Source organism: Papaver somniferum, chromosome 4, assembly GCF_003573695.1.
Source record: "Papaver somniferum cultivar HN1 chromosome 4, ASM357369v1, whole genome shotgun sequence".
In the NCBI taxonomy this organism is placed as follows: Eukaryota; Viridiplantae; Streptophyta; class Magnoliopsida; order Ranunculales; family Papaveraceae; genus Papaver; species Papaver somniferum.
In genome coordinates this window covers 19,793,286-19,818,785 of record NC_039361.1, presented here as the reverse complement: position 1 = coordinate 19,818,785, position 25,500 = coordinate 19,793,286, and the positions used below count along the sequence as shown (strand labels likewise).

Sequence of the window (25,500 nt, the reverse complement as noted above, 5' to 3'; positions counted from 1 at the left end):
CCGTAGATGCCAAAAGAGAAAAATTGGTGAGTGATAAAAAAAAGGACAAATTATAAGCTTCTTAAGAAACTGCTTACACATACTAAAATAGGGTAGACACATATTCAAAGTACAGCCGAATCAACCTTCCACTGTATGGGAGGTGTGAAGAAGTCCAGCAAAAAGCAAGTTGTAAAATTGACTCACGAAATGCCCAGTCTAGTCTTCATTTAGAAGCGGCTTATACCAAATGTAACTAGAGAAAATAATGCAGCAACATGGTAAAAAGGGGTTCGGCTAGTGATCTGCATAGAGGCATCTAATTTCCATGTTTCTGCATATATTTAACTATTTTCATTGTCAAAATAAACTTCATGGAACAATGGGCAGAAAGGCAGTAGTTTAGGTTCTAAGCTATTCAGGCATAGATTTCAGCAGTTGACAGGGAATCCTCTAGGTTGGCACAACCATAATATAACATACAATAATCTATTAAGACAACTAACAAAATCTGGCCTCAAAACTCTATCCGAATTTTGAATCCAAGAAACGACTGTTATATTCAAGTAATCAACCCTCCGAGCTTTACTAATGATTATTCTTAAGAAATATCTTATGTGAATTTACAATAATATAAAAAAGGAAAAAACAAGAGTGACCAGAAACACAACATGTAGATATAATGAATGTGACATCAGGGACTGACTCAATGTTACCAGACAAGGCTGATGTCAATTAGGGATATATGCAAAAGATATTGAGTGATTACAACAGAGAGAGGAACAAAAAAACCCTAGGAATCAAAAGGAATCCCCAAACATCAATGTCTTCAACAGCGACCAAATTCAAATCAGTGACACAAAATCTCATGTAATAAGAATTCAAACAAACCCCGTTTCTTGATTCTTCCATCAGCAGCAACAGCCTGTTTCATAGCCACCAATTTCATCTCTGAATTTCTGCATCTCCTCACCGGTTTCCCAAATCGGTAATGAAGCCGCCATTAGTTTCAGATGAAGAAAATTAAACATAAATAATGATGAGAAAAATAAATCTCTCTGAATTTTAGGTCTTATGTGGAATCCAAATTTTTAGGTCTTGTGAAAGATCCATTTACTACTTCAGCAAATTTTTTTACAGAGAGAGTGAGAAAGAAGGGGATTCAGAGGTGGTAGTCAGAGAATGAATCAGTGAACGAATGAAGCCGGAGGAACATTTGAGAGTTAGGGTTTCTTTTGTGTGTTAAGAGGGGGGGAGAGAGACATGAAGCTTTAATTTTGTCTAAAAGGTTTTGGACGGTGATAAGTTTGGGTCAAGGTTTGATCATAGGGTTTTCTGTGTTAGAGAGGAAGATAAGAGATGGAAAATGAGCGAAGGGAAATGAGAAACAAAAAACAAAAAAAATTATGTGAAAGAATTTGGATGGTGTAGATTTTCTTTAGGATGTTCATACGGATTGCAGAAATTAAGGGACGGTATAGATTCATTTTAGGATGCTCATACGGATTGAGAAGCTTTTGTGTTTCTCTTTGTGCTAGTTCAAACTTGTGCATTCCATTTTATTATCAATTTTCCATATGAAAAAAATCCAAAAAATATATCAATAAATTTAAGATATTATTATCGACCTTCAATTATAAAAAAAAATTCCAAACATATATGGGAAGGAAGCAAAAAAACTAAGAAAGTGTGTTTTCTTTGTGCTTTCTCTTTGTGCTTTTGTGCTTTTTCTTTATGCTTCTGATTTGAATTTCGACTAGCCACATAGGTCTTGAGGAAATTTTGACTAGTCATACAGGTCATGAACTTCAAATGTGGTATAATGATGTATAAAATATAAACCAAGAAGTTTTGGGTGGGTTCTGACTTCAAACTTAGAAGGATACGTCATCCAAATCGATATATATGAAGCTCAGTGTCGATTCGAACTTTAAATATGGTTTAACGGCATACAAACTATGAACCAAGAACCTCCGAGAGGGTTCTGACTTCAAACATCGCATGATACACCATCGAAATCGATAAATATGAAGCTCAGTGTCGATTCGAACTCCAAATATGGTATAACGGCATAACAAACTATGAACTAAGAAGCTCCGGGAGGGTTTTGACTTCAAACTTAGCAGGATACATCATCGAAATCGGTAAATATGAAGCTCAGTGCCGATTTGAACTTCAAATATGGTATAACGGCATAACAAACTATGAACTAAGAAGCTCCGGGAGGGTTTTGACTTCAAACTTAGCAGGATAAATCATCGAAATCGGTAAATATGAAGCTCAGTGCCGATTTGAACTTCAAATATGGTATAACGACGTACAAACTATGAACCAAGAAGCTCCAGGAGGGTTCTGACTTCAAACTTAGCATGATACATCATCAAAATCAATAAATATGAAGCTCAGTGTCGATTCGAACTTCAAATACGATATAACGACACACAAACTATGAACCAAGAAGCTCCAGGAGGGTTCTGACTTCAAACTTAGCAGGATACATCATCGAAATCGGTAAATATGAAGCTCAGTGTCGATTTGAACTTCAAATATGGTATAACGATATACAAACTATGAACCAAGAAGCTCCGGGAGGGTTCTGACTTCAAACTTAACATGATACATCATCGAAATAAATAAATATGAAGCTCAATGTTGATTCGAACTTCATATATGGTATAACGACATACACACTATGAACCAAGAAGCTCTGAGAGGGTTCTGACTTCAAACTTGGCATGATACATTATTGAAATCGATAAATATGAAGCTCAGTGTCGATTCGAACTTCAAATATGGTATACCAGCATACAAACTATGAACCAAGAAGCTCTGGGAGGGTTCTGACTTCAAACCTAGCATGATACATCATCGAAATAAATAAATATGAAGCTCAGTCACTTGTAATTCCCAAAACACCCGGCTGCACCCGTTATTGTAATTCCCTTGGATGCCACAATCACTTGTAATATGTCCTTCTATATACCAGAGCTTGAGATTTATGTATTGCAGGAACAAGCATAAACATTATCCCAAGAAAAGACTCAGTAACAACCATGGCTAGCTAGTACTTTAAAAGTTAAAACTCAATCTCATATGTCTAATGGATCCAACGCTATGGTCACAATTTGTTTTTCGTATAGCCATATCATAATCCTCCAAAAAAAAAAGGTGTAACCATATGTCAATCTTTTATCATGTTTGATAAAATGTGTCAATTCGTTAGTATATGCGTGTCTAATAAACCATATATTATGGACACATAAACAAACCAATGTGGCTAAATAAATCCTCTTTCCGCCACGGATTAATAGGTGTGTCTATTGCCATCCTACACTTTCTACACATACATAATTATTTAATGTGGCCATATAGGCATCTATGGCTACATGTGACGGGATTAGACTGAAAACTATGACCAAATGATACCCTATGGCTACAGTTGATGGGTTTAGGATTAAACCCATGACCAAATGGTGAACTATGGCTACATGGTAACACAAAACGTGGCTATAGTTATACTGATGACCAGTAGCCACACAAATAACCCGAAATGTGGCTGGGTTGTAAGCCAAAAAACGTGGCCTATGTGAAGGTTTGTACTAGTGTTCCTGCGCATCAAATAGCGATACTTCCGCTAAACACTACAGCACCTAACCTCGATCTTCGCCGTTAACTTCGTTGTATCAAGACATCCGACGGTCGCTACCAGACTCTTCAGGGGTAGCCATCCGATTCACCTACAGCTTAGCATCCAGTGACTCAGATTCGCCAACATCTAAATCCGCTACACCCGACCAACACTCTAGTACCTAATGCCTATACCTTAACCAAACATACCCTCCATCATTCCCATCGACTTCTTCTCCCCCATTCCTCTGCAGAAACACCCATTCCACCACCATCACCTCCACCTGCTACTTCCATCATCCATCGCTCCTGTCACCACCATTTATACCACCAACTCCACCATCTCCATCATTACCCGACACGACCCATCCCCCTAATTCGAAGTGCTTTAACCTCTCTCACCAACTGACCTAGGTGAGGGTTGATAAAACACCTCAAATTAGGGAGCAATTGTAGCGATTGGGAGAAGGAGAAGAACCGAGAGAGGCAGAGAAGACATGGGGCGACGTCAATTCAAAGTTTTGGTGAGTAAATTTCGGAAATTGAAAACCCTAATTTCAATTCTAGGGTTTCGGAAAAATTGGGTATTTGGTGATATAAATAGGGGGTGATGTAGAGCAGAGAGAGGGTGTTCTTGGGCTAGCCAAGATTCCCCCAAATTTGGGTTAGTGTATGTTTAATTTTAATTTTCAATTTCAACTTCAAATCAATTTAAATCTTTAGGGTTATGTTTAATTTGTTCTCAATTCTGTTATTTTGTGCTGTTTAATTCTTGTTGTTATATTTCTGTTTAATATTTGCTGTTTTTATAATTCCATGACCTGTTTAATTTCTGAATACCATGTCCTGTTACTTGATGTTTAATGCTTACTGTTCCTATTCTTCTTATGTTTTGCTCACTGTAATTCCTGTTCTTGTTCTGTTTAAGTGTCCAGTTTAGTGTTCTGTTTAGGGTTCATGTTTAGGTTAATATTGTTCATTGTTCCTGTTTGTCCCCTGTTAATGATAATCCTGTTAGTGTTAATTCTGTTTAATGTTAATGTTAGTTTAAATGCTCAAATGTTAAGTTTGTTCATTGTGAAGTGATGGAATGTTAGGCTAGAAGCCTTGAAGCATTGGATTGATTGAGCAGTGGGGAGAAACTAGTGCTCACTAGTGACTGTGAGCAAACTGGTTCTCTTCCCACTCTAGTTGTATGCCTAGGCTCTCTTGTTTTTCAACTGTTAGCTTCTCAAATGTTAGGATTAGTTTACTATTGTGTCAATGCTAGGTTAGAGCCTTAGAGCATTGAGTTGATTGAGCAGTGGGGGAAACTAGTGCTCACTAGTGACTGTGAGCAAGCTGGTTCTCTTCCCACTCTAGATGAATGCCTAAAGCCATTGCCTTGGCTTTGCTTTTTTTTTTCCTTCCTTTTTTTTTACTTCACTGTCTTCTTCACACCCCTGCCCTTGGCTTAGGCCTTGGTTCCATTGTTCTTGTTTAGTTTCATTGCACTGTCACTTTTCCTCATTCCTTCACTGCCACTGTTTTACTTTCACTTGTCCTTCATTTTGTTTGCTATTTTCTCCTGCTACTTCAACTTCTCCTGCTGCTGCTCCATCTTGCTTCTCTTGCCCTGTGCTACAGCCACTGCTGCTGCTGCAACTGAGCTTGGCTCACGGCTCAAGGCCCAGCTCATCATTAGGTTACCAAGCCCAGTTCTCAGTCATTACAAAGGCCCAGGTCACTTTTAAAGTAAAAGCCTGATTCAATCAAAGCCTGAACTCAATTAAAGGCCCAGTCCAATTCAGGTTTAAGGCAAAAGCCTAATTCAGTCCACCAAAGGCCCAGTTCACTGTCAAGGGTACTCAAAGCCCATTGACATTCAAAGCCCAGTGCACTTCAAAGGCCAAGCCTAGTGCACTTCAAGACCAACTGAGCCCAAGCTCAGTTCACTTCATTATCAAACAAGCCTATAATCCAAAGGTACCCTAAGCCCAAAGCCCAAAAGGCTTCATAGTTAACCAACAACAACTTAGAAGCCCAAAATAGCTAAACACTACAAAACACACCCAGTCTCTGTGGATCGACCCGTACTTGCACGAGCTACAACTGACGACCGTGCACTTGCGGTATTACTGTAGGCCCGTTTCATTTCGCCTCAATTTTATACGCTTTCCCGGGCCCACCATCAATCACCTCACAATAATCCTAATCAACGCAATGAAAAAAGATATTGTGGAATCACAAACGATGAGACGAAGTTTTTGTGATTACTTTTCTATCTTTCCTATCAGAGATATAAATCTCAAGCCAATTATTACAATTGTACTTGTAACGATAGAAGACGCAAGATCAGATCACACAACTTCAAGAAAAGTAGTATCGGTCTGGCTTCACAATCCCAATGAAGTCTTTAAGTCGTTAACCTGGTTTTAGAATAAGAAACCAAAGGTTAAAGGAGAATCGACTCTAGCTATGCAACTAGTATCACACGTAAGGTGTGGGGATTAGGTTTCCCAGTTGCTAGAGTTCTCCTTTATATAGTCTTTCAAATCAGGGTTTGCAATCAATGTTAGCTTGGTAACAAAGCATTCAATATTCACTGTTAGATGAAAACCTGATTAGATTCAAGCTAATATTTCTCAACCGTTGGATCAAAAACTTAGCTTGTTACACACAAATGAAATGTCCAATTTTGGGTTTATGTAGTCGTTCCCAAACATTAACATTTGTTGGTTCAACAATAGTTAACCAAATGATTAGCCATATGATCAATTTCATATCCACCATATTCTTCTTCACCATAACTAGTTCAAATGACTCAAATGAACTAGTTATAGAGTTGTTCAATTGCTTAGATCTTATGTAACTACACAAGACACAATCGAAGAAAAAACGGTTTGATTCACTCGAATCGGTTCATGAACTTTATATCCACGGTTTGTATATAAGCATTCCTTAGTTTATATAAACATGAGTTCAAGAACAACCGATTTTAGATATAACCTGCTCAAGTTCGCGGACTTAAGCTCACGGAAGGAGTTCACAAACTCCAGCAGAAATTCTCGGGTCGAGAACTTCCGCCAGTTCGTGGGCTGAGTTCGCGGACTTGGCTCACGCCACATTCCGTTTCTCTTGATTAACAAAGTTCGCAAACTTTGGTTCAAGGAATAAGGACTTATACATATATGTGTTTCCACAACAATGCTTATATCCTACCAATGGTTATGTAATCTAAACTCTCATTTCAATCATTGAAACATTCTCAGAGGACGTTATATATTCGTTATTCACAGACCATTTTTCGTCAGATCAATTTCCAAAGTGATTGAAACATAACATGACATTCGTCACTAGGTAAAGATGAATTTGGCTAAAGCGAAAGCTTACCAACACATATTTCGAGAAATAGATAGGCGAGTTACACTCGGCTCGAAATAGCGAATGTGTATAATGAAAGTGTATATATCAAAACGACTTTTGTCTCAAGAATAGGAGATAGAGTAGATAGACTTTTGAGTGACAGATAAGTTCAAGTCTGCACATACCTTTTAGTCGATGAAGATCCACCAGTTCCTTGAGTAATCATTCGTCTTGTATGATGATTTCCATGGAGTCTTGAGCTCAACTAAACTTTCTATCCTAGTCCGAGACCTTTAGCTATATAGGCTAGAAATCATGACTTATAGTTTTGATCACTAACATTGAGAAACATGCTTTAGATAGCAACGCATGCGAGTTCGACCGAGAAATGCTCTAACAATCTCTCCCTTTGTCAATTTTAGTGACAAAACTATTAATACATATGGAATACAAAAAATAAATAAATTAACTTTTGTAGCTCCTATTCCACATGCCTAATCTTCAACATTACTCGAAATCTGCGTTACTTCCAAGTAATCCAATGATCCCAAAGGTTGTAAGTTTAGTATCATCGTTGTTGAAAATCCGTAGCTATGACAACAAGAAAACAATAGTTCTCAATCATTGTTATAGAGTGTCATAGTATCATTGCACAACGTCAGAGTCCAATTAATCTAATCGAAATACACAATCAAACTAATCACAAAAGTAATCACTTTAATTGGTCGTGCTCGACATAAGAAAACTTACGGTGCAACAACTAAATAACCAAACAAGATGATTAATTTAGTTGAACATGCTCGACATAAAGTATCTTACGGAACAACAACACAGCTAATCATAAAGTTAATCAACTTGGTCGTTCAACGCTCAATATAAGACACTTTACGGAGCCTCACAGTAATACATAAAATATGGATCAGGGAAGATCAATTACTGCGGAAAACACAAGGATTCATTCTATTTTCCATCATTATTCGCATAACGATATTCAATAGACATAATCCTTGAAAACAAAAGATTTTAACCTATCTTCCATCAATAATTGACATAATAGGCTTAACTTTTGTATTTGTCAAAAGTCTATTCATTCTTTTATCAATACATGCATATCGACATACGAAAGACTTTACTTTTGACAAGGTATGTGATAGTCATAGCTCACGGACGCAAATACACATATCCCATAACAATATTGCAATATATAAAACCATAATGATTAATACTACAAAAATCATCTTCCAAACAAATTTAGAATTTAAACCAATAAATCTAAAACATGAAGATGAAAACGTTGGACATAGCTATGTGTAATCACAATAATGGTTATTCCAAACTCTAGTTATTCTTCTAATAAAAACAAGAAAATAGAAGATTTGCTAGGCAAATAACACCTTTGAAGAATTCTTTATCATCCCCGAACTCCTTGTCGTCAACATCCATTGGGATATAAGGTTCATTAAGGTAGGAGTTTATATCAATAAACCTTCTCGGCCGATGTTGTCGAACCAGGGCCTTCTGAATCTCATCAGTCTTAAACACAAAAGCCTTTATTTGTTGAATCTCTTTTCGCATCTCCTTCAACTCTTCAAGAACACCGAAAACTTCTGAGAGTTTGAAGGAACGTCTCTTGGCTTCCGAAAGAGACATTTTTTCTTTTTCTTTTCAAGGTAGGAGATAACGGCGATTTTTCTTTTTTCCTTCATGATTGATGTCTTAACAATCATATTAACATCTTTTCTATCGGAAGACATCATGCTTGGAGTATCCATAACGTATGGGTTTGTGAGAGGAAATCACAAATTGAACTCAACAAGTAGTCTTGAGATAAAAAGAGGTTTTGAGGAAGGAAAAAGGAATGTAGGGTTTTGAAACCTTTAAACAGGTTCGCACACGTACAACTCACAACCCTATAAAGAGCGGAATTTTCGATAAAAACCCTCATTTGTTGATAGACAGGAAGAACAAAAACTAAGAAAATAAGGAAGAAAACTTTTTCTAAAGCCTGAGAGGTACAAAATCATTGTCTCTTTTGATCAGGCACATGAGACAAGATTTCCAAATCAACACAATCAAGTTGCATTGCGGTGAAAAACAATTTGTCCACCATTTTCCTCTTGAGAGGAATCCACAGACCTCTGTCTATCAAAACGATCCGACAATACTATCTTCTCTAATGGTGTTGGTTTATCCTTGGAAATTAACTTCTTAGACGAAGATAACATCCTACATACCTCAGCGGTCTTCTGAGCAAGTTTAAGATTCCTTGCTAAATGATTTGCTCTTCGTTGAAGTTTGTTGACGTGCCTGAATTGGTGTTTGTACTAATAGCAAATAGAAAATGTGTATAATGAAAGTCTATATATCAAAACAACTTTTGTCTCAAGAATAAGAGATAGACTAGATAGAATTTTGAGTGACAGATAAGTTCAAGTCTCCACATACCTTTTAGTCAATGAAGATCCACCAGTTCCTTGAGTAGTCATTCATCTTGTATGATGATTGCCATGGAGTCTTGAGCTCAACTACACTTTCTATACTAGTCCGAGACCTTGAGCTATATAGGCTAGAAATCAAGACTTATAGTTTTGATCACTAACATTATCAAACATGCTTGAGATAGCAACGCATGCGAGTTCGACCGAGCAATGCTCTAACACAGTGAAAGAGCAAGCTCAAGTGAGGAGGAGAAAACAATGATAAACTGAAGAAGCTGCAGAATGGAGTAAGAGATCTCTAGGTAAGTGTAATCATAATCACCTTCATTTAAATTTTAAACATTTTGCGATTAGGTAACAAGGAATCTTTTCTGAATCTAATCAATTTGCAATATGTGCTGATATTGTATAGTCTATGAGTTACTCTTACAGATTTTTACTTTTATTTTTACTGCTCATTTTATGATTTACTTTTGTTAGTCTGAGAAGTATATGCATGAAATATAGAGGGAAACATGGAGCTTTCCCAGTAGTCCTTGGCTCCTAGCCTACTAGGAAATGCATCTAGCTCTTCGTTCTCCGTATATATTATAAGTGATGTTGTTTCAAGATTTAGTGTGTGATTTAGAGTTGCTAAATCTGATCAGTCGAAGTAAATAGTGATTTGGATAGGAAACAATTGTAAAGTTCTCTTAACTAATCAATAAATGTAACAAAATTTGAAAATTGCTATCACTAGTAGGCACAACCTTGTCACGCTATACAAAGTGGGTGATGCTGTTTAGAGACAGAGAGAGATTTTTGCGCCTGGAGAATTGTTTTCAAGACTCTTAATTCTTTTCTATATGATATAAGATCTTGTGTTCCTCTCTTGTTGGCCATGTTCATACAATTCTGATTTGAGCAGATTAGACTGATGTGATTATTTCGCAAGAATGAAATTGCCAAAAAGGAAAAGTAGCTACAACATGGAATTGCCAAAAAAGAAAAAAAGAATGAACTTTCCGTCTAATAGATATCCCAAAGCTAGACATTATATTTGGATAGTGTGAGATGTGACAAGGTGTTCAGCTGCTAAGTCTTATGTTAGTCTTCCCGCGATCCTAGCAAGATACGTCACACCCTCCCAAGTCCTAACATTAGATCTGTTGAATAGTTATTTGATTCTGTTTGCAAGTAGGAAAAGATTGTACTTCATGCAGGAAAAGAAGGAGCTGGTGGCTAATCTTAGTGTTGCTAAGCCGTCGATCTATATTGTTCTGACATCATTTTGGGACCGAATTTATTGGGTTACCCTGAAATTTCTTCCTTTTTTTTGTTACCGAAACATTGACGTTAGGGTTATATTATAATTGGTAGGGCTGCACATGGTTCGGTTTTTATCAGTTTTTGGAAGAACCAAAACCGAAACCATAGTACTCTGTTTTTCAATATTAAAAACCAATGAGACCATATAACCTATTCGGCTTCTCTCGGTTCGGTTTCTACTCGGTTTGGTTAAAAACCAGATGGTTTTTGGTTAACCAAATGATTTATAAACAATCTTTTATTTTGGTCAGTTTCTCGATTCAAAGTCTGTCTATCTCAAGTGCCCTTAAGGAATAACAAGATTCTAACAACAACAATGTACAAGTGTTGTACATTAAGGAATAACAAGAAAATTCAAAATTATTGAATAAAAATGTACAAGTCTGTCTATAAAAATCTTCACTATATAAAATTCAAAGTCTATTTATCTCAGGTGCCCTTAAGGAATAACAAGATTCTAACAACAAAAATGTACAAGTGTTGTACATTAACAAGATTCCCAGCACAAAAAACTCATAATGATTATTTAGTAATTAAAATAACAAGTTAACAACATTCCCAACAAAATAAACAAGATCAACAAAATAAACATAGAATACCAATCAGTCTGAATTAACTCGTGAAAGTTTTTAAAATTAAGCAAAATCCACTGTGTAAATCAACTTAAATGACCCTAATTTGAAATCCTCAAATTTTTTCAATTTTACAAACCCTAATATCAAATTTAATTCATAAAGTCATAATATCAAAATCAGTTCAAATCCAACTCAAGAAGAAAATGAGGTAAAATGGTACACACAATCGCAAATCGCAATACCTTTACCTTTATAATCAAACTCCTATTCGGTCTCTTCTACTCCAGCTTCTAGGTTCGGGTGGTCAGGTTTGTTACTTGATCAAACTAGAATAAGTAAAACCGCAGAAGAGAAGATGATGGTGGTGGTAGTTCTAAGCTTGAGTAGTGGTAGTAGACTGGTAGTTCTGCTTTCACGGAAGAACCGCAGAAGAGAAGATGCAGTTTTGAGAAACTTAGGAAAGACACGAGTGAAGTAAGTTATTACTATTAGGGTAAAATTTCTACTAACATCCACGGCTAATATTACTTCAATCCTACGGCCAGCAGTAATCGGTTAACCAGTAGGTTTTCAGTTCGGTTTTTGGACGAAACCTAAACTGAAACCGACAGTGTCGGTTATCTGGAACTGACAACCATCAATGAACCATTGGGATATGGTTTCGGCTCGGTTCGGTTTATATTCTTCGGTTTCGGTTCGATTCCATGGTTCTTGTTCGGTTTTGTGCAACCCTAATAATTGGTGGTTGGCAGTCGTTTATGCTGGGTGTTTTTAAGAAAGGAGAATACTTAGTCGAGGTTTATTAAGTTATCCGTCATTTTAATTTGAACCATGTCTTTTCACATCCTTGGTTGATACGTCATTATTAGAAGATGTCTTCAACCCTAAATAGTTCTAGATTTTCTGTGGTATCGTACTTGACATTTTTATTTAGGTGTTAGCAATAAACCCCAATGATATGTACCTAGGAACTTCATTTTGGGTCTAGCGATCCACTTACAGTAGACACACTTGTTGTTTTCTAAGTGCACGAAGAGGTTTCAAGTTTAATAGGGACATATATCAGCAATGAAATTTTTCTCTACAATTGTTAGGTTTGTACACCTGCACTGATTGTTGGAGTGTCATTGTTCCTTTCCTTCTGTTTTTTACTTCTGGGACCTGATCATAGAGTGTCCCAGTTTATTCTTTTCATTCTTCTTTTGGGCATCTTTTCTTTTTATGCCTAATAAAGTTGATTTATTTGGCATTGCAGCTCCATTAACTGAAACAGACACTGCTTAAATGGAGGTAATTCCACTCAATATTTGTCATGCTTACTGACGACGCAAGGAGGCAAAATCTGGCTAGGAGGAGTGAAAAGAGAATTGGTCGTCACATCTGATATGACCGATGAAAATGTCATAGTATCTGGATATGTTTTTGGCTTTTTTTTGTGTGGTGATTTGCATTTTTGTTGTTAAACTGCTATAAGCTGATTTATGTAGATATCCATTTGTAGTAACTCACTGTTTTGTAGACTACCATTACAGTATTGCAGTTATCATTAAGCAAAAAAAACCCCACAAATCCCATTTGAAAATGCATAAAAAGGTTATCGTTGAGCCGCCGATGATGATCAGAGGTCCAGAGCTCAGGTTTTGCCGCTGCAATATCAGCACATACAGTGCAAAAAAGCATGAAACATAAGGATGTGAATAGGGCCGCTTTGACGCTTTTGGTTCTGAAGTCCCATTTGCTGGGCCTTGATTCTATTTTGTGCCAGACTTTAGACCTTTTTCCTTCTCTATACTTGCCATGCCAGTCTTGTGACTCTTTGTCTGACTCGCAGAGAAGCAGAACTTTTTTGAAAAACAGAAAAGGGGAAAAACAGGAGCAAAGAAAGAAAAATGGGAAAATCATCATCATCATCAACGGTGAATTCACTGAAATCAGCACTAGTAGTATTTGGTGCTCTAGCTTTTGGTTGGCTTACTATGGAGATTGCTTTCAAACCGTATCTTGACAAAGCTCGTGCAGCCATGGATAAATCTGATCCATCTCATGATCCTGATGATGAAGAAGAAGACAATAACAAATCACCATCCGATGAAGAAAAAGAAGATGTTGCATCTGACCTTAGTCACCTCAAATAGTTAGTTCCATTTTCTTGCTTTTATCAGTTTTAATTTGTTGTTTCGGTTTATTCTAGGGTTTTTCATGCTTCAATTTTCCTTTTTAGGGTTTTTCAGTTGTGAAAAATCAGTATCTATTATGTTTCTCAACATGATAATTATTAGTAATATTTGATTTCTGTTTGATAATTTTGCCGTGATTGTTGGAATCAAAGACACTTACAATTACATAACGAAATGGAAAACTTAGATTGATTGATTGATTAATCATCAAATGGATATTGTTCATATCTAATTGAACAATCATAAAGTACAGAACGAGCACCGATTCGATTACTGCAAGTATTAATCATTGATTGTATAGCTATACCAAGACATGTGGTGCAGTCGATACTCGGAAGTGTAGAATTACAGGTAGCATGACCATAGGCGAATGAGTTAGGAAAAGGAGAAATGTTTGTGTAGTTGTAACCTTTAGTTACCGGTGTAATAGCTTCTAAATCAGACAGAACATAAGCTAGACTTGTAGCAAAAGGATCGCCTTTTGTATATACGCCGGAATTGCACAGGATGGATGTTGTGTTTGTGTTTGGAATGCTGCTCACCTTGTTAATACTGCATAATACTGAAACAACAATGGAAAAGATGACCAGAATTGTTCGACTGCGAAAATGAACACCCATTTTTTTTTCTCTATACTGTTGTTTCTTCAAATTTCTTTGCTTGAATGATTTTCTCAATGAGAAATTGTTATTGGATTAGGTTTTGTATGGATAGATTCTTCGACGATATCGAAGACCTTATCTTCCTGGTCATGTAATGTTTTCTAATGTTTGGAGTCTTTGGACTATATATGAGCAAAGTATCTTTTGGTTTTTTATTTGGCTTTTCCAATCTGATTAAAATGCTAGTATCATTTTAACCCAAAGACTGCAGACCAGTAAACAATGACCATCCTAGAAGCAGTACTTTTACCAATTTGGCAGTGTTTTTTTTACATAACAATCGTGATACCTTTGATATTGGAAAGTTGATTTCTTAAGTTATAATCAAATGCTCAGCCATGGACTAGAGTAATGACCGTATAAGGAGACATCCTCCCGAATGAAATGCACATGATAGAGCCAACTCTCTTCTTTGCTGTTGCATGGTAAATACACACATTGACAACTTCCTCAGTCATAGTCATTTAGATTTTGAAGTTGGGATAGAAAAATATGAATGATACCTAATGAGATTTTTTTTTTTAGACATTTCAGCATTTCCAGTGTATTTTTCCTGGTTCTCCGTTGGCGGCAGAGTAAAAACCTGGAGGCCATGTTTATATATGTGCCTGAAGAACTGTTGCCACCAATGGTTTCGTGGTGTAGTTGGCTATCACGTCAGTCTAACACACTGAAGGTCTCCAGTTCAAACCTGGTCGAAGCCATATATATTTTTTTCCACTAAAAACGACCTCTCAATCTCAGAATACATAAATTGATGAATTGAAATCCTCTAAATCTTCAATATGTAAATGTTCTAAAGGATACTGCGACTGGACATTTCTCAAGGATACTCATATCTGTGCCAGAAAATCAGAAATAAGCCAAACAGCAAAGCGCAACAGACCCAGACATTAGCAAAGCAGAGCCTCAGCAGTATCCAAGGCCCAACAACAACCAACAACTGCAATTAGTGAGGCTAGTAAATTTTCAAGAAGACTCATCGGATCATCATCTTCAGATGGAGAAATAGACGGGCTGCCATGATGATCAACTCCAGATGGAGAAATAGACGAACTGCCATGATGATCAATTCCAGATGGAGAAATAGACGAACTGCCATGATGATCTACTCCAGATGGAGAAATAGATGAACTGCAATGATGATCAACTTCAGATGGAGAACTAGACGAGGATTCAGCAACAAGTAATGGAAGTAGAAGAAGTAAGGACATGGAGAGAATCATCACCTGTAGAAACTTCATTGTGTTCTGATGAAAGAAAAACAAGGGAGATTCAGAACTTAGAAGCAAGTTCAATGTAGTTTGTGGAAGAATATAGCTAGTTTGAGGAAAATACCAAGAAGGTGCTGCTGCAATGCCTGTCAACTTGCATCTATACCAATTTAGTTGCATGCTACCAAGCCCATACTAAGCTAAATAAGGAAGGTGATAGCACACTGAGCACATGGCAAAGCTTTTTTTTTCAAAACCGCGACTCATTCCTTGGTAACATTGATGACGACTATCTACCACTATGTAGATTAAAGTTGCATTTGTACCCTTGTCATATTTTTCCTTTGTGTGTTGTGAAGAAATAATTAATGTGTTAGAGGATTGATGGTGATATGAGAATTGTGATGGAGTGGAGTGCAGTTTGTGATTCTTCTGGGAAGGTGGTACCGGAGTTAGGCTTCTGAGTCATATGCGTGAGAAACTACGAGTTATGTTTTGCTGGCACTGAGATTTGTTGGATGTTCACATTTGCCTTGTGGTGAATCAAGATTGGCTAGAAATTGGTCCCTTGCCCCCTGGTAAACCAAAATCATCATTCTCCGACCTACAATGAAACTATGTAAAAGACTCGACTAACGACTCCATTTGACCGTGCAAACTTGTCTCCTACCACTTCTGCACCCAAAAGGCTTAATAAATAGCTAGATACCGAAGTTCTATCACAAATGGTTGCACTGATCATCATAATTAAACTGATTGCTAAATAGTTTACCAAGACATGTGAAAATGTTTGTTCCTTCTTGCTTAGGCCAATGATTTTGTTGAATACTCAACTCCACAGTAACTCAAATCGGAAACCCAAACTTGAAAAATCAAATCATGACCTTCATATATTGGAAGAAAACTACAAATGTTGTGCTTCTCAGACATGGAATCCCATCTAGTTATAGCATACTGGGAATTAAGTGCATATTAATGCCTCAAATCATATTTTGTCTTGTTCAATCTTTTAAAGCGTAGCTCTGAAAAGAAGAACCAAGAGATAGACTAAGGTTCTGCATTTTAAGCTATATATTAATTTTCAATTCACTAGCTTGATTGATGCTAATTTGTGTTATTCCACCTAGCTTGTATAAATCAATCATCAATAGGTTTAGGTTTTTTTCAATTGCATAAATCTATGATGTGCTCACTTGATGTCTCGTAGCAGCGATATACTGCCGCAAATGAGTATTTTGTTTAAGTTAAATGTAAAGTTATTCAATACTTTCAATTTACTGGCACAAACGGTTTCGTGGTGTAGTTGGTTATCACGTCAGTCTAACACACTGAAGGTCTCCAGTTCAAACCTGGGCGAAGCCAAAAGATCTTTTTGTTTCTACCTCTTTTTTTTTTCCGGATACAAACCACCGACTAATCCAGCATCACTTTCTTGTACAGAACACTCATTTTGCAATCGAAATAGATGATTATGGATTTTGCTTTCTCAATCCAATCCAGTATCACTTTCTTGTACAAAATTAACTGATTTTGCATTCAAAATAGATGAGTATGGATTTTGTGTTCTCAAGTACCGTATTCATACATGAACGAATGTTTTCAGTAAACAAACTAAAACTCATTGATCCCAGGGTGCGTGTTCCTATCTTGCGTAAACCATCCATCTTCGAAATTAGATGTTTGGCGGATTGAGTTTTAGATAACATGTGACTTGATTTTGCATCCACTGCTTGTAACTCATGTCCAGTTCACATATTGTACCACAAAATTTTGGGAGACTGCCTTCATATTTAGGGTTCAGGCATTCTTTGGTTTCTCCGCTGAACCGAATGGGTATCATCAGCTCGACCAATTCCTTTCCCCGGGACCTCTTTGGACCCCTGTTTACCAAAGCAGTCAAGGATTTAGTCATAATCATAATGACAGTTTCTGAAAGAAGGCCAAACAAATATGAGGTGATGCTTATTCCAGGAATCTTTGGTTGGAAAACATCCTATAGGAAATTTGATTTACTGGTGATCCTACTTATCAAATCAGTTTAATCAATAATATCTGCTTATGCTAATTGATATAATGGGTGACACTGAAAAATGAATTCGCGAGTTTGAAATGACCACATATGAAGTTACTGAATATGGTTAACCAGATAATATGAAAATTCCAACAATTTGAAACAATTAGTAACTAGGCCACAAGAGCATGTTGATACACATCAAATACATAGGCAAATGGTTATTGGCATACTGACCATTATTCGGTTAAATCTTAAGAGAAAATGGCATCAACAAAGGCCTGGGCGTCGAACGGTTGCAAGTCTTCAACTCCCTCACCAACACCCACAAACTTTATTGGGATGCCAAGTTCATCCACGACGCTGACCTGCAAGCAGTATCTCCAATTACAACACCAAGCTTTTGCATGCTGGAACACTTGAAACCATACAGAAATCTAGAAGAAAAACTAGCACAGAAAAGAACCATGTAAAGTTTAAGCTTACCACACAGCCACCTCTAGCAGAACCGTCAAGTTTCGTCAATATTAAACCTGTAATACCAACCACCTGTGGTATTTTTATAAAGTATACAATAATCAACTATAGTTGCACAATCAAGAAGCTAGTGTATAAATATCGAAGACTAGAGCAGCTGATAGTTTTTCAGAGATGAATGATACTCCGTTAAACTCTCGTGCTTGTGGGAGCATATTTAGACCAGTTGTTCCGTCAAGAACAAGCAAGATTTCCTGCAAAGTTTGCATAATAGTCATAGATCAGTAAATATTCAATCTTCTTTATATGTCAGATATAAGAATGTCAAACTTCATGTTGACATGTTATTACAGTAAACCCTGCAATCATTATTATATTTGGTTAGATTTCTCTATGTTTAAGAGTATTCTTATTAAAACTCTTGACCGTGAAAAGCCTACTAAAAGGTTCAAATAGGCTCAAAGCTGGAATTTAAAAGAACCATAACAGCATACTAGAGTATTACATTTGGGGCACCTGCAACCACTTTACCGAGAGATTTCTTGCATGTTATCAACTCTTCCATCAGATCGAAGTTAGTGTGCAGTCCTGGCAAACAACACTATGGATCAGAATGGAACCAAATGGATCTGAAAATTATCAGGTAAAAAAATAACAAAATCTCTGTACGTACGTCCAGATGTGTCGCACAAAACTAGATCAAAGCCCTCTTGTTTTCCTCTTTTGACAGCCTGTGAAAGAACTACACAAAGAGATTACATCAGTATCCTACTTCACAAATGTGTTATTAAAAGTATTAAATTGTTTCTTCATCAAAAGAGAGAATAATCTACTCTCTGATTAGGTGTATACCTGCTGAAGCTTTAGCTTTATCATTTTCAGGCATAACTATTTCTGAGCCTGTCCTCTCGGCCCAAATTTCCAATTGATCACCAGCAGCTGCTCTAAATGTATCACCAGCTGCCATTAATATCTGGCACAACCTCAAACCATAAACTGAGAAAGGTTTAAATCTTATGAGAGAAAAAGCTGTAAATACAGCATTCAACGTCAAATTAAAAATATGTGATATATTTTAATGCATTCAGCAGAGACCCCGTAAGATGTACACTACAACTGCAAGGTTTGAGACGCATCCTTAGTACTTGGCTTGTCTTATCCACACATTGTTTTATAAACTTCTCATTTGGCTTTTGGTTTTTGCTAAGAAAGAAACGTGAAGGGCTTACTAAGCGATAAAATAGGTCCCCAAGACACACTAAAGACTAGAGAACAACCCTTAGAAAAGAGCCATGTTACAATAATAGAACAGTACAAGAAAATATGAAAGATTTCCAAATTCGAGTGTCTCACCTTTACCCCTTCTTTCTTTAACCTAAATGCAAGCTTTCCTGCAAATGTACAGTTAAACAGCTTGAGAAAAGATAGACATATTCATTCTTCGCGCTTCATACACATTATAACAATACCACTACATTTATCTCGAAACAGCAAAATCCAATTTCATATTTCCAATGATGTCAATGTAATTAATAGAATACAAATGAAACGACGACTTCGTTGAATGTATCACCTAATGAAGTAGTCTTCCCTCCTCCATTTACACCAACGATCATAATTACCGCAGGTTTCCTAATTCAAAACCAAATATGCACTATAAATTGAATTGCACCCAACACAAAATCTAAAAAAAATTAACCACAATGCGCAGGTAACCAACCTGAACCCAAGTTGAAGTTCTGACTTATTCCCTTGTTTGCTTGTTAGCAAATCAAGCACAAATTTCTTCAAAGCTTCCTATAAACAAACAACTCAATCAAAAAAACCAATAGCACCTTGCCCCGAGTTCCAAACTCGCCATCATCCTAATTCCTAATAAACAATCAAAAAACAACAACATCTGTACCTTACCTTAATCTCAGAACCAGATTTGAGCTTCCCACTTAAAATATCCTCCCTTAAACTATCAACAATCTTAAATGTGATTTTAGGACCAAAATCAGAAACAAGTAAAGCCTGCATTACAATTTCAAAATACCCATTTCAGTTAATTACCCAGAATTTCAATTCAAGAACTTAAACAAACAAATTTAGAAAACTAAACAAACCTCTTCAAGCTCATCTAAAACTTTATCAGTATCAGATAAATTCCACATCATAAGAAGCTCATCAATTACAGATAGATTTTCTCTAGTTTTTGAAAACCCAGAGAAGATTTTCTCAACATCACTTTTAGCTTTCTCTTTAATTAACCTTCCTAGTTTGGAAAAGAACCCTGTTTGACCTGCTGAGCAAATGAAACGGGGAGGAGGAGAATTGGAGTTAGTCCTTGTGTATCCATTTGGTAGGAACCGGGTTTGTGAGAGGTTTAGTGGGTGTAGGTATGACTTTGGTGAAGAAGAAGATGATGAAGGAGGAGGGGAGAGAAAGGAGGATAGATTTGAGTGAGAAGCCATGACTGTGTTTTTTTCTTTCTTTTGCTCACTATTTCTTCCACTGGTTTTTTCTATTGACAGTTAAAATTCTCTCATCCTTCTGAAATTCGTCCAATTTTACCTGAATATCTTATATAAATTGCGAAGGTGCCACAACTGCCACTGGGTTCTTGGACAAGGGTCTGCCTTGCTATAGTCTGGTCTGGAAAATTGAGGAATGTATGAATCTAGGCGTGATTGCTAAACGCTGGTAATCATTTCAGTGATCCAACGGCCAGGGATACCTTCTATAAGATGATATCAGCCCTACTAGTGCCGATACCAGCCTTTAGCTACCTTGATGAATATTGGCATTTTCCTTTTTCTTGATGTTGTATTTTAGTTTTATTTTATTTTTACTTGTTTTATTGGAATGCCTGGATGGAATGTTGATACTAAATTAAAAATCCGTCATATACTTAATTAGATGTGGATGAGGCTAAAATCGGTTCAATTGGACTATGCCATGTCATTCAAAATCTTCTTGTGACCTGTCATTTGCTTGACCAAAAATGGACTTCATGCCCGAATATACATTGTCGCTCAGCTTTTTTTCATGTTCTGATCTGCATTTAGAATCCAAATTCACTTTTATAGCATAACATTTTTCACCTTGACCATGATATTGTCTCATCATCCAAAATCTAAACCGTGATCCAAAAAATATCATTATGATTCAATTGTGTGTATACTTTATTCGTTCACATAACAATTCGAACTTTGTGACGTAACATCATAGGATATCAACCATGAATATGACACATGTTAACAAGCTATCACTTAAAAGTCCAAAATGGTGATGTCGGTGACCTGAACTTGAAGCTCGTTAGTTTCCATTCTTTTTTTTAATCGATAAACAAGAAATCTTAAATGATCGATATGATATGAGTAATGAATATTAGAATTCCTTGAAATGTTGATATCATAAAAACTTGATTATTTGATGATAATACTGTCAAAGAAATAACAAATATTAGAATTTCTTTTACAGGTAAGGACAAAATCATGTAGGAGCCATCAAACAGTGCCAACTTTATTATCAAAAATGCTTATAATGCCATTTTAACTAAAAAATTAGTCTTTAAGGTTACAATGAATAATCTAGCTATCTATTGGAAATCATGCTGGAGACATAAATTATCTCCAAGAATACAACACTTGTATGAAAATTGTGCACAAGTGTTTACCCAAAAAAATATAAACTTGCTTGATAGTGATCCATAGTTATAGTATGTATACCTTTCATCATCCACCACGTGTACAGAAAGAGACATGTGGAAGGCATGCGAAGCGAGACATCAAAACATGATAGCAAGCATCTCATCAGAAGATGCCATCGGTCAGCAGATCTGACGGTCAGGGACAGAGGACCACAAAGGTATGATGGCTCAGAGGAGCACCAGATAATACCCCTTGCGTGTTAACGCACCCAATCCCGAGGAGGATCCCAGATCAACGACCGAGAGGAAGTTTGGCTGACACAGATGTGACCAGACAAAGAGACACTTGTCTGACACGAGCAGACATCCATCTACCCGCATTAAATACCAAAGAGATATACACGTGTCAATCAGCTCGTGGAAGAAGCGAGGATAACCCTTCGTATTCAAGCTCAGGCCGCGGCATACGCCGAAGACCTCTGCGTAGTAGGCACAAAGCACAAGAAGATAAGGTTACAACGGCAACTCAGATATGGGACCCACATTCCATCCCTATAAATACCCCTCTCCACTAAGAGAGGAGGGGCAGACCATTTTGGAGAGCAATTAGAGGAGAACATAGGAGAGAGAAATAGGAATAGTAAGTAATCCCCTACTTCCGCAGACCTATGTATATTCTAAAGTCATTCGACTATCTTTGTACCCATTCAGTACATAGTGAAACACCAAACCCCGTGGATGTAGGCCTTAGTGCCAAACCACGTAAATCTGTCTCATTTACATTTCGGCACCTTACATTCAGCGTTAAACTTCATATGCTTTATATTTATACTTGATTCTTGATTTATTTCTTTATACGAACATTATTTATGATAATATTCGACTAGACAATGACAAGCCCGAAGTCTTCAGTCGATGAATCGATATAATCATCCCATTACGCATACGACGTACAATTCTAGAATTAGGATGTATTCGAATATTGTTTGTGAACACGTGGATAGCTTCGTGATTTATGTGTTCACAATTTGGCGCTAGAAACAGGGACTTTGTCCCGGTGAAAGATTTATCTTATCCTGTGATTTCACCTTAAAACGCGCATTATGGTTGTGCCCTATTCTGGGTTCAGCGTGCTTTCAAAACTTTTTTTATTCTGGGTTCAGCGTGCTTTCAAAACCTTTTTTATTCTGGGTTCAGCGTGCTTTCAAAACCTTTTTTATTTTGGGTTCATGGTCTTCATTTTCTCAAACACCATTTCAAAGCAGACAAACCCGCGGCTATCTAACACAGATTTGCACGTGAGGTGTTTTCCTTAACTAAGACTTAATAATCCAGATTCATGAGTCCTCGCGACGGATCTGCCTTTTCAAGAGTTCTTTTTCAAAAGTAGTCTGAAAACAAGATTCATGATCGTTTATTAGAGGATTTGTATTGCAAAAACTAGACCGGTGAAGTCTTTACATTTCTCTTTTATTAAGGCCCTCGGGCAGCTCATTTTCTTCTATTCCAATATTCTTGCGGGTACGAATGGCGCTAACCCGATCCTCGTGGATATTTTTGGTTCTCTTTATTTATTCCCCTATGCAGAAAAAGACTAAAAATGGAAAAGATACTAGAGGCAGGAAAAACCAAAGCCTCATCAAAGGAGACACCGAGGATTACCTCGGTCATGACCCGAAGCAAGCAGAAAGGAGAGAAAGCTAAAACAACTACTCAGAGGCAGGATGCTGCGGAGATCACCTCACCTATAAACACTAACTCCATTGCAGCCGCGGCTCTCAAAGCAGCAGCCACGAAGACTGTTGCGTCCCTCCAGGATACAGAAGCTAACAAGACTTTGGTTTCAAGCCAAATCCATCAACAAAAAGAGGGGGTGGCAGAATCTATGACACATCAGCCCGCACATCCACCAATCTTAGGAATGTCGTCAACCAACGGTCAGAATCAAACCATACCAGTGGCTTTAGTACCACGGGTGGAAGCTCAACCAAGGGGACCAAACTTGGAGATACCAACGATTGAAGCTGATCCTCAGCCACCCTTAGTACACACAGTAGACGAAGGGGGAACTATGGTCATAGGGGTACAAGCCGGAACTCCCAATAAGGAATCAAACCAGTCCCACCGACTGATGGTAGAGCTCGAAGAATTGAAGAAGAGCCAGCAGGTCTACGCAGATGCCGTAGCTCTTCTGGACAGGAGAACCAAGACTTGAAAGATAGGATTGCCCAAAGCAAGAAGACTAGCCAACAAATGGACGAAGCAAATTCTAAAGCACCAGACCCTAATCGAGACCGAAGAATCATCCTAGCAAATGCCGCCAGGGGAAGCAGTGCATCCGATCCGGAATATGCCACCGAAGAGTTAGACTATTATGACAGCGAAGGACGAAGAAAGAAACGCTCAACTGAGCATGAGAACGTGGGATATTACCGCGCAATGGAGGAGCTGCATGATGAGATGATGGATGAGATCAGGCAGTTAAAAGCCAGACAAGGCGGAGGAATGCTTGAAGAGGTGATGAAAGAAGCTAACTCCACGCCCCTAACTCATCGCCTAGCAAATACCCCCATTCCGTTAAAGTGCCCTGTCCCAACTTTTGAATGCTACGACAGATCCAGTGATCCCGCGGCACATATCCGGTATTATAACCGTATTTTAGCCCGATGGAGTCAAAACGACGCCGTCCTCTGTAGATATTTCCCATCAAGTCTGAAGGGATCGGCTTTGTCTTGGTTTGACAACCTGCCACCTGATTCCATCAACTCCTACGATCAACTCGCAGAGAAATTCTTGAGACTACATGTACAACAAAGCTGTCAACACCGGAATGGATAAACTTTTTTCTCTGGCAATTGGTTACAAGGAGAACACGAGGGAATACACCAACAGATGGCACAAGATCTGCCAAGCCATAGGGAGTGTGGATCCCGTAGTAAGTATCAACTGCTACAAGTGGGGATTAGACCGAATGAGTCCACTATTTGTTGAGATCCACGGAAGCGTACCTAAGACAGAAGGAGATCTTCGAATAATTATTGAGAAGTACGCTCGTCTTGAAGAAATCCAGCGTGAGAACCCGAGGGCACAAACGCAGAGGTCTCACCGTACCAATTCCGCAGAACAAACCAGCGGGGCCAAAAGAAATAGCTCAGTGGAACGGCCTCACGAAGATAGGAAGGAACGAAGAGATGAACGACGAAAAGACGATCGAAAATTCGAAGATCAGGTTTACACGAAGCTCAATGCTAGCTACGCTCGGATCTTGCGAGAGATCAAAGGAAGGGAAAATTTGGAGTGGCCGTGGTCTAAGGGAAAACAGCCCCCAAGAACCGAGAAGTCTAAAGATTACTGTGAGTATCATTGCTTCAATGGACACCAGACCGAGAAATGCAAAAACCTCAAAATAATGATCCAAAAATTGATTGATGCTGGCGAACTCAAGCAATACATACGAAAGGAGGTCACCGAGGACAGATCCAAACGAACCAAGCAAGTCCAACTTCCAGAGGGAAACCGCACAATCAACACCATCTCGTGTTCCGAAGCCGCAGGGCCCTCACTTACAGCGCAGATAGGAAAGAGGCTACGGAAGCAATTCGAAGACCACTGCGAATTATATAAGATTGATGGCGTAGAGGTGGACGAGCACGAAGAGTGGATGGACGCACCTATCATCTTCGATACTGAAGATATCGAAGAAGATATGGAAGACCATAACGATCCCTTGGTCCTCACACTACCAGTGGCCGGATGTAACCTCAAAAAGATCCTCATCGACGGGGGAAGCTCAGTGAACGTTCTATTCTACGACGCCTTCAAACGGATGAAGCTCCATGATGAACACTAATGACCTCTTATTACACCATCTACGGGTTCAACGGAGCGCCCACAAAGCCATTGGGAGACATCGTGTTGCAGGTGAACGCCGGGCCCATGAAAGTAGAAACACGATTCAGCGTGGTTGACGCCCCATCCCCCTATAACGCCATTATTGGACGAAAGTGGGTACATAAACTCAAGGGAGTGGCAGCAACTTACTACCAATATCTC

At 37.9% G+C, this 25,500-nt stretch overlaps 1 protein-coding gene and 2 non-coding genes across 4 annotated transcripts; 2 read left to right on the top strand and 1 right to left on the bottom strand.

The window, feature by feature from the left end:
- Window positions 1-14,741: 14,741 nt before the first annotated feature.
- TRNAV-AAC lies at window positions 14,742-14,815 on the top strand. Its single transcript has one exon. It is a non-coding gene; the product is annotated as a tRNA-Val (tRNA).
- Window positions 14,816-16,399: 1,584 nt separating this feature from the next.
- LOC113274871 (cell division protein FtsY homolog, chloroplastic-like) lies at window positions 16,400-20,334 on the bottom strand. 2 transcript variants are annotated; one of them, XR_003323287.1, is made up of 13 exons: window positions 19,922-20,334; window positions 19,725-19,829; window positions 19,534-19,610; window positions 19,387-19,445; window positions 19,167-19,204; window positions 18,666-18,786; window positions 18,487-18,555; window positions 18,319-18,401; window positions 17,999-18,067; window positions 17,823-17,885; window positions 17,574-17,704; window positions 17,136-17,205; window positions 16,400-16,697 (listed from the first exon to the last, which is right to left on the bottom strand). XR_003323287.1 is itself a non-coding variant. In XM_026524285.1 (12 exons), the coding sequence occupies exons 1-11, from the start codon at window positions 20,267-20,269 to the stop codon at window positions 17,591-17,593; spliced, it is 1,146 nt and encodes a 381-aa protein (XP_026380070.1). In that variant the 5' UTR covers window positions 20,270-20,334; the 3' UTR covers window positions 16,816-17,205; window positions 17,574-17,590. The 2 variants fall into 2 exon arrangements, 1 of the variants encoding a protein (XP_026380070.1); XM_026524285.1 differs by lacking the exon at window positions 16,400-16,697 and having other exon boundaries at window positions 16,816-17,205.
- TRNAV-AAC lies at window positions 16,614-16,687 on the top strand. Its single transcript has one exon. It is a non-coding gene; the product is annotated as a tRNA-Val (tRNA).
- Window positions 20,335-25,500: the final 5,166 nt, after the last annotated feature.

Excerpts from the sequence above, each read along its gene's own strand:
- LOC113274871 (XM_026524285.1), bottom strand. The coding sequence starts at position 20,269 with ATGGCTTCTCACTCAAATCTATCCTCCTTTCTCTCCCCTCCTCCTTCA. Across the intron at positions 19,205-19,386 it reads AGGGAAGACTACTTCATTAG|GAAAGCTTGCATTTAGGTTA; the intron begins GTGATACATTCA and ends GTACATTTGCAG. Across the intron at positions 17,705-17,822 it reads CTGCTAGAGGTGGCTGTGTG|GTCAGCGTCGTGGATGAACT; the intron begins GTAAGCTTAAAC and ends TACTGCTTGCAG.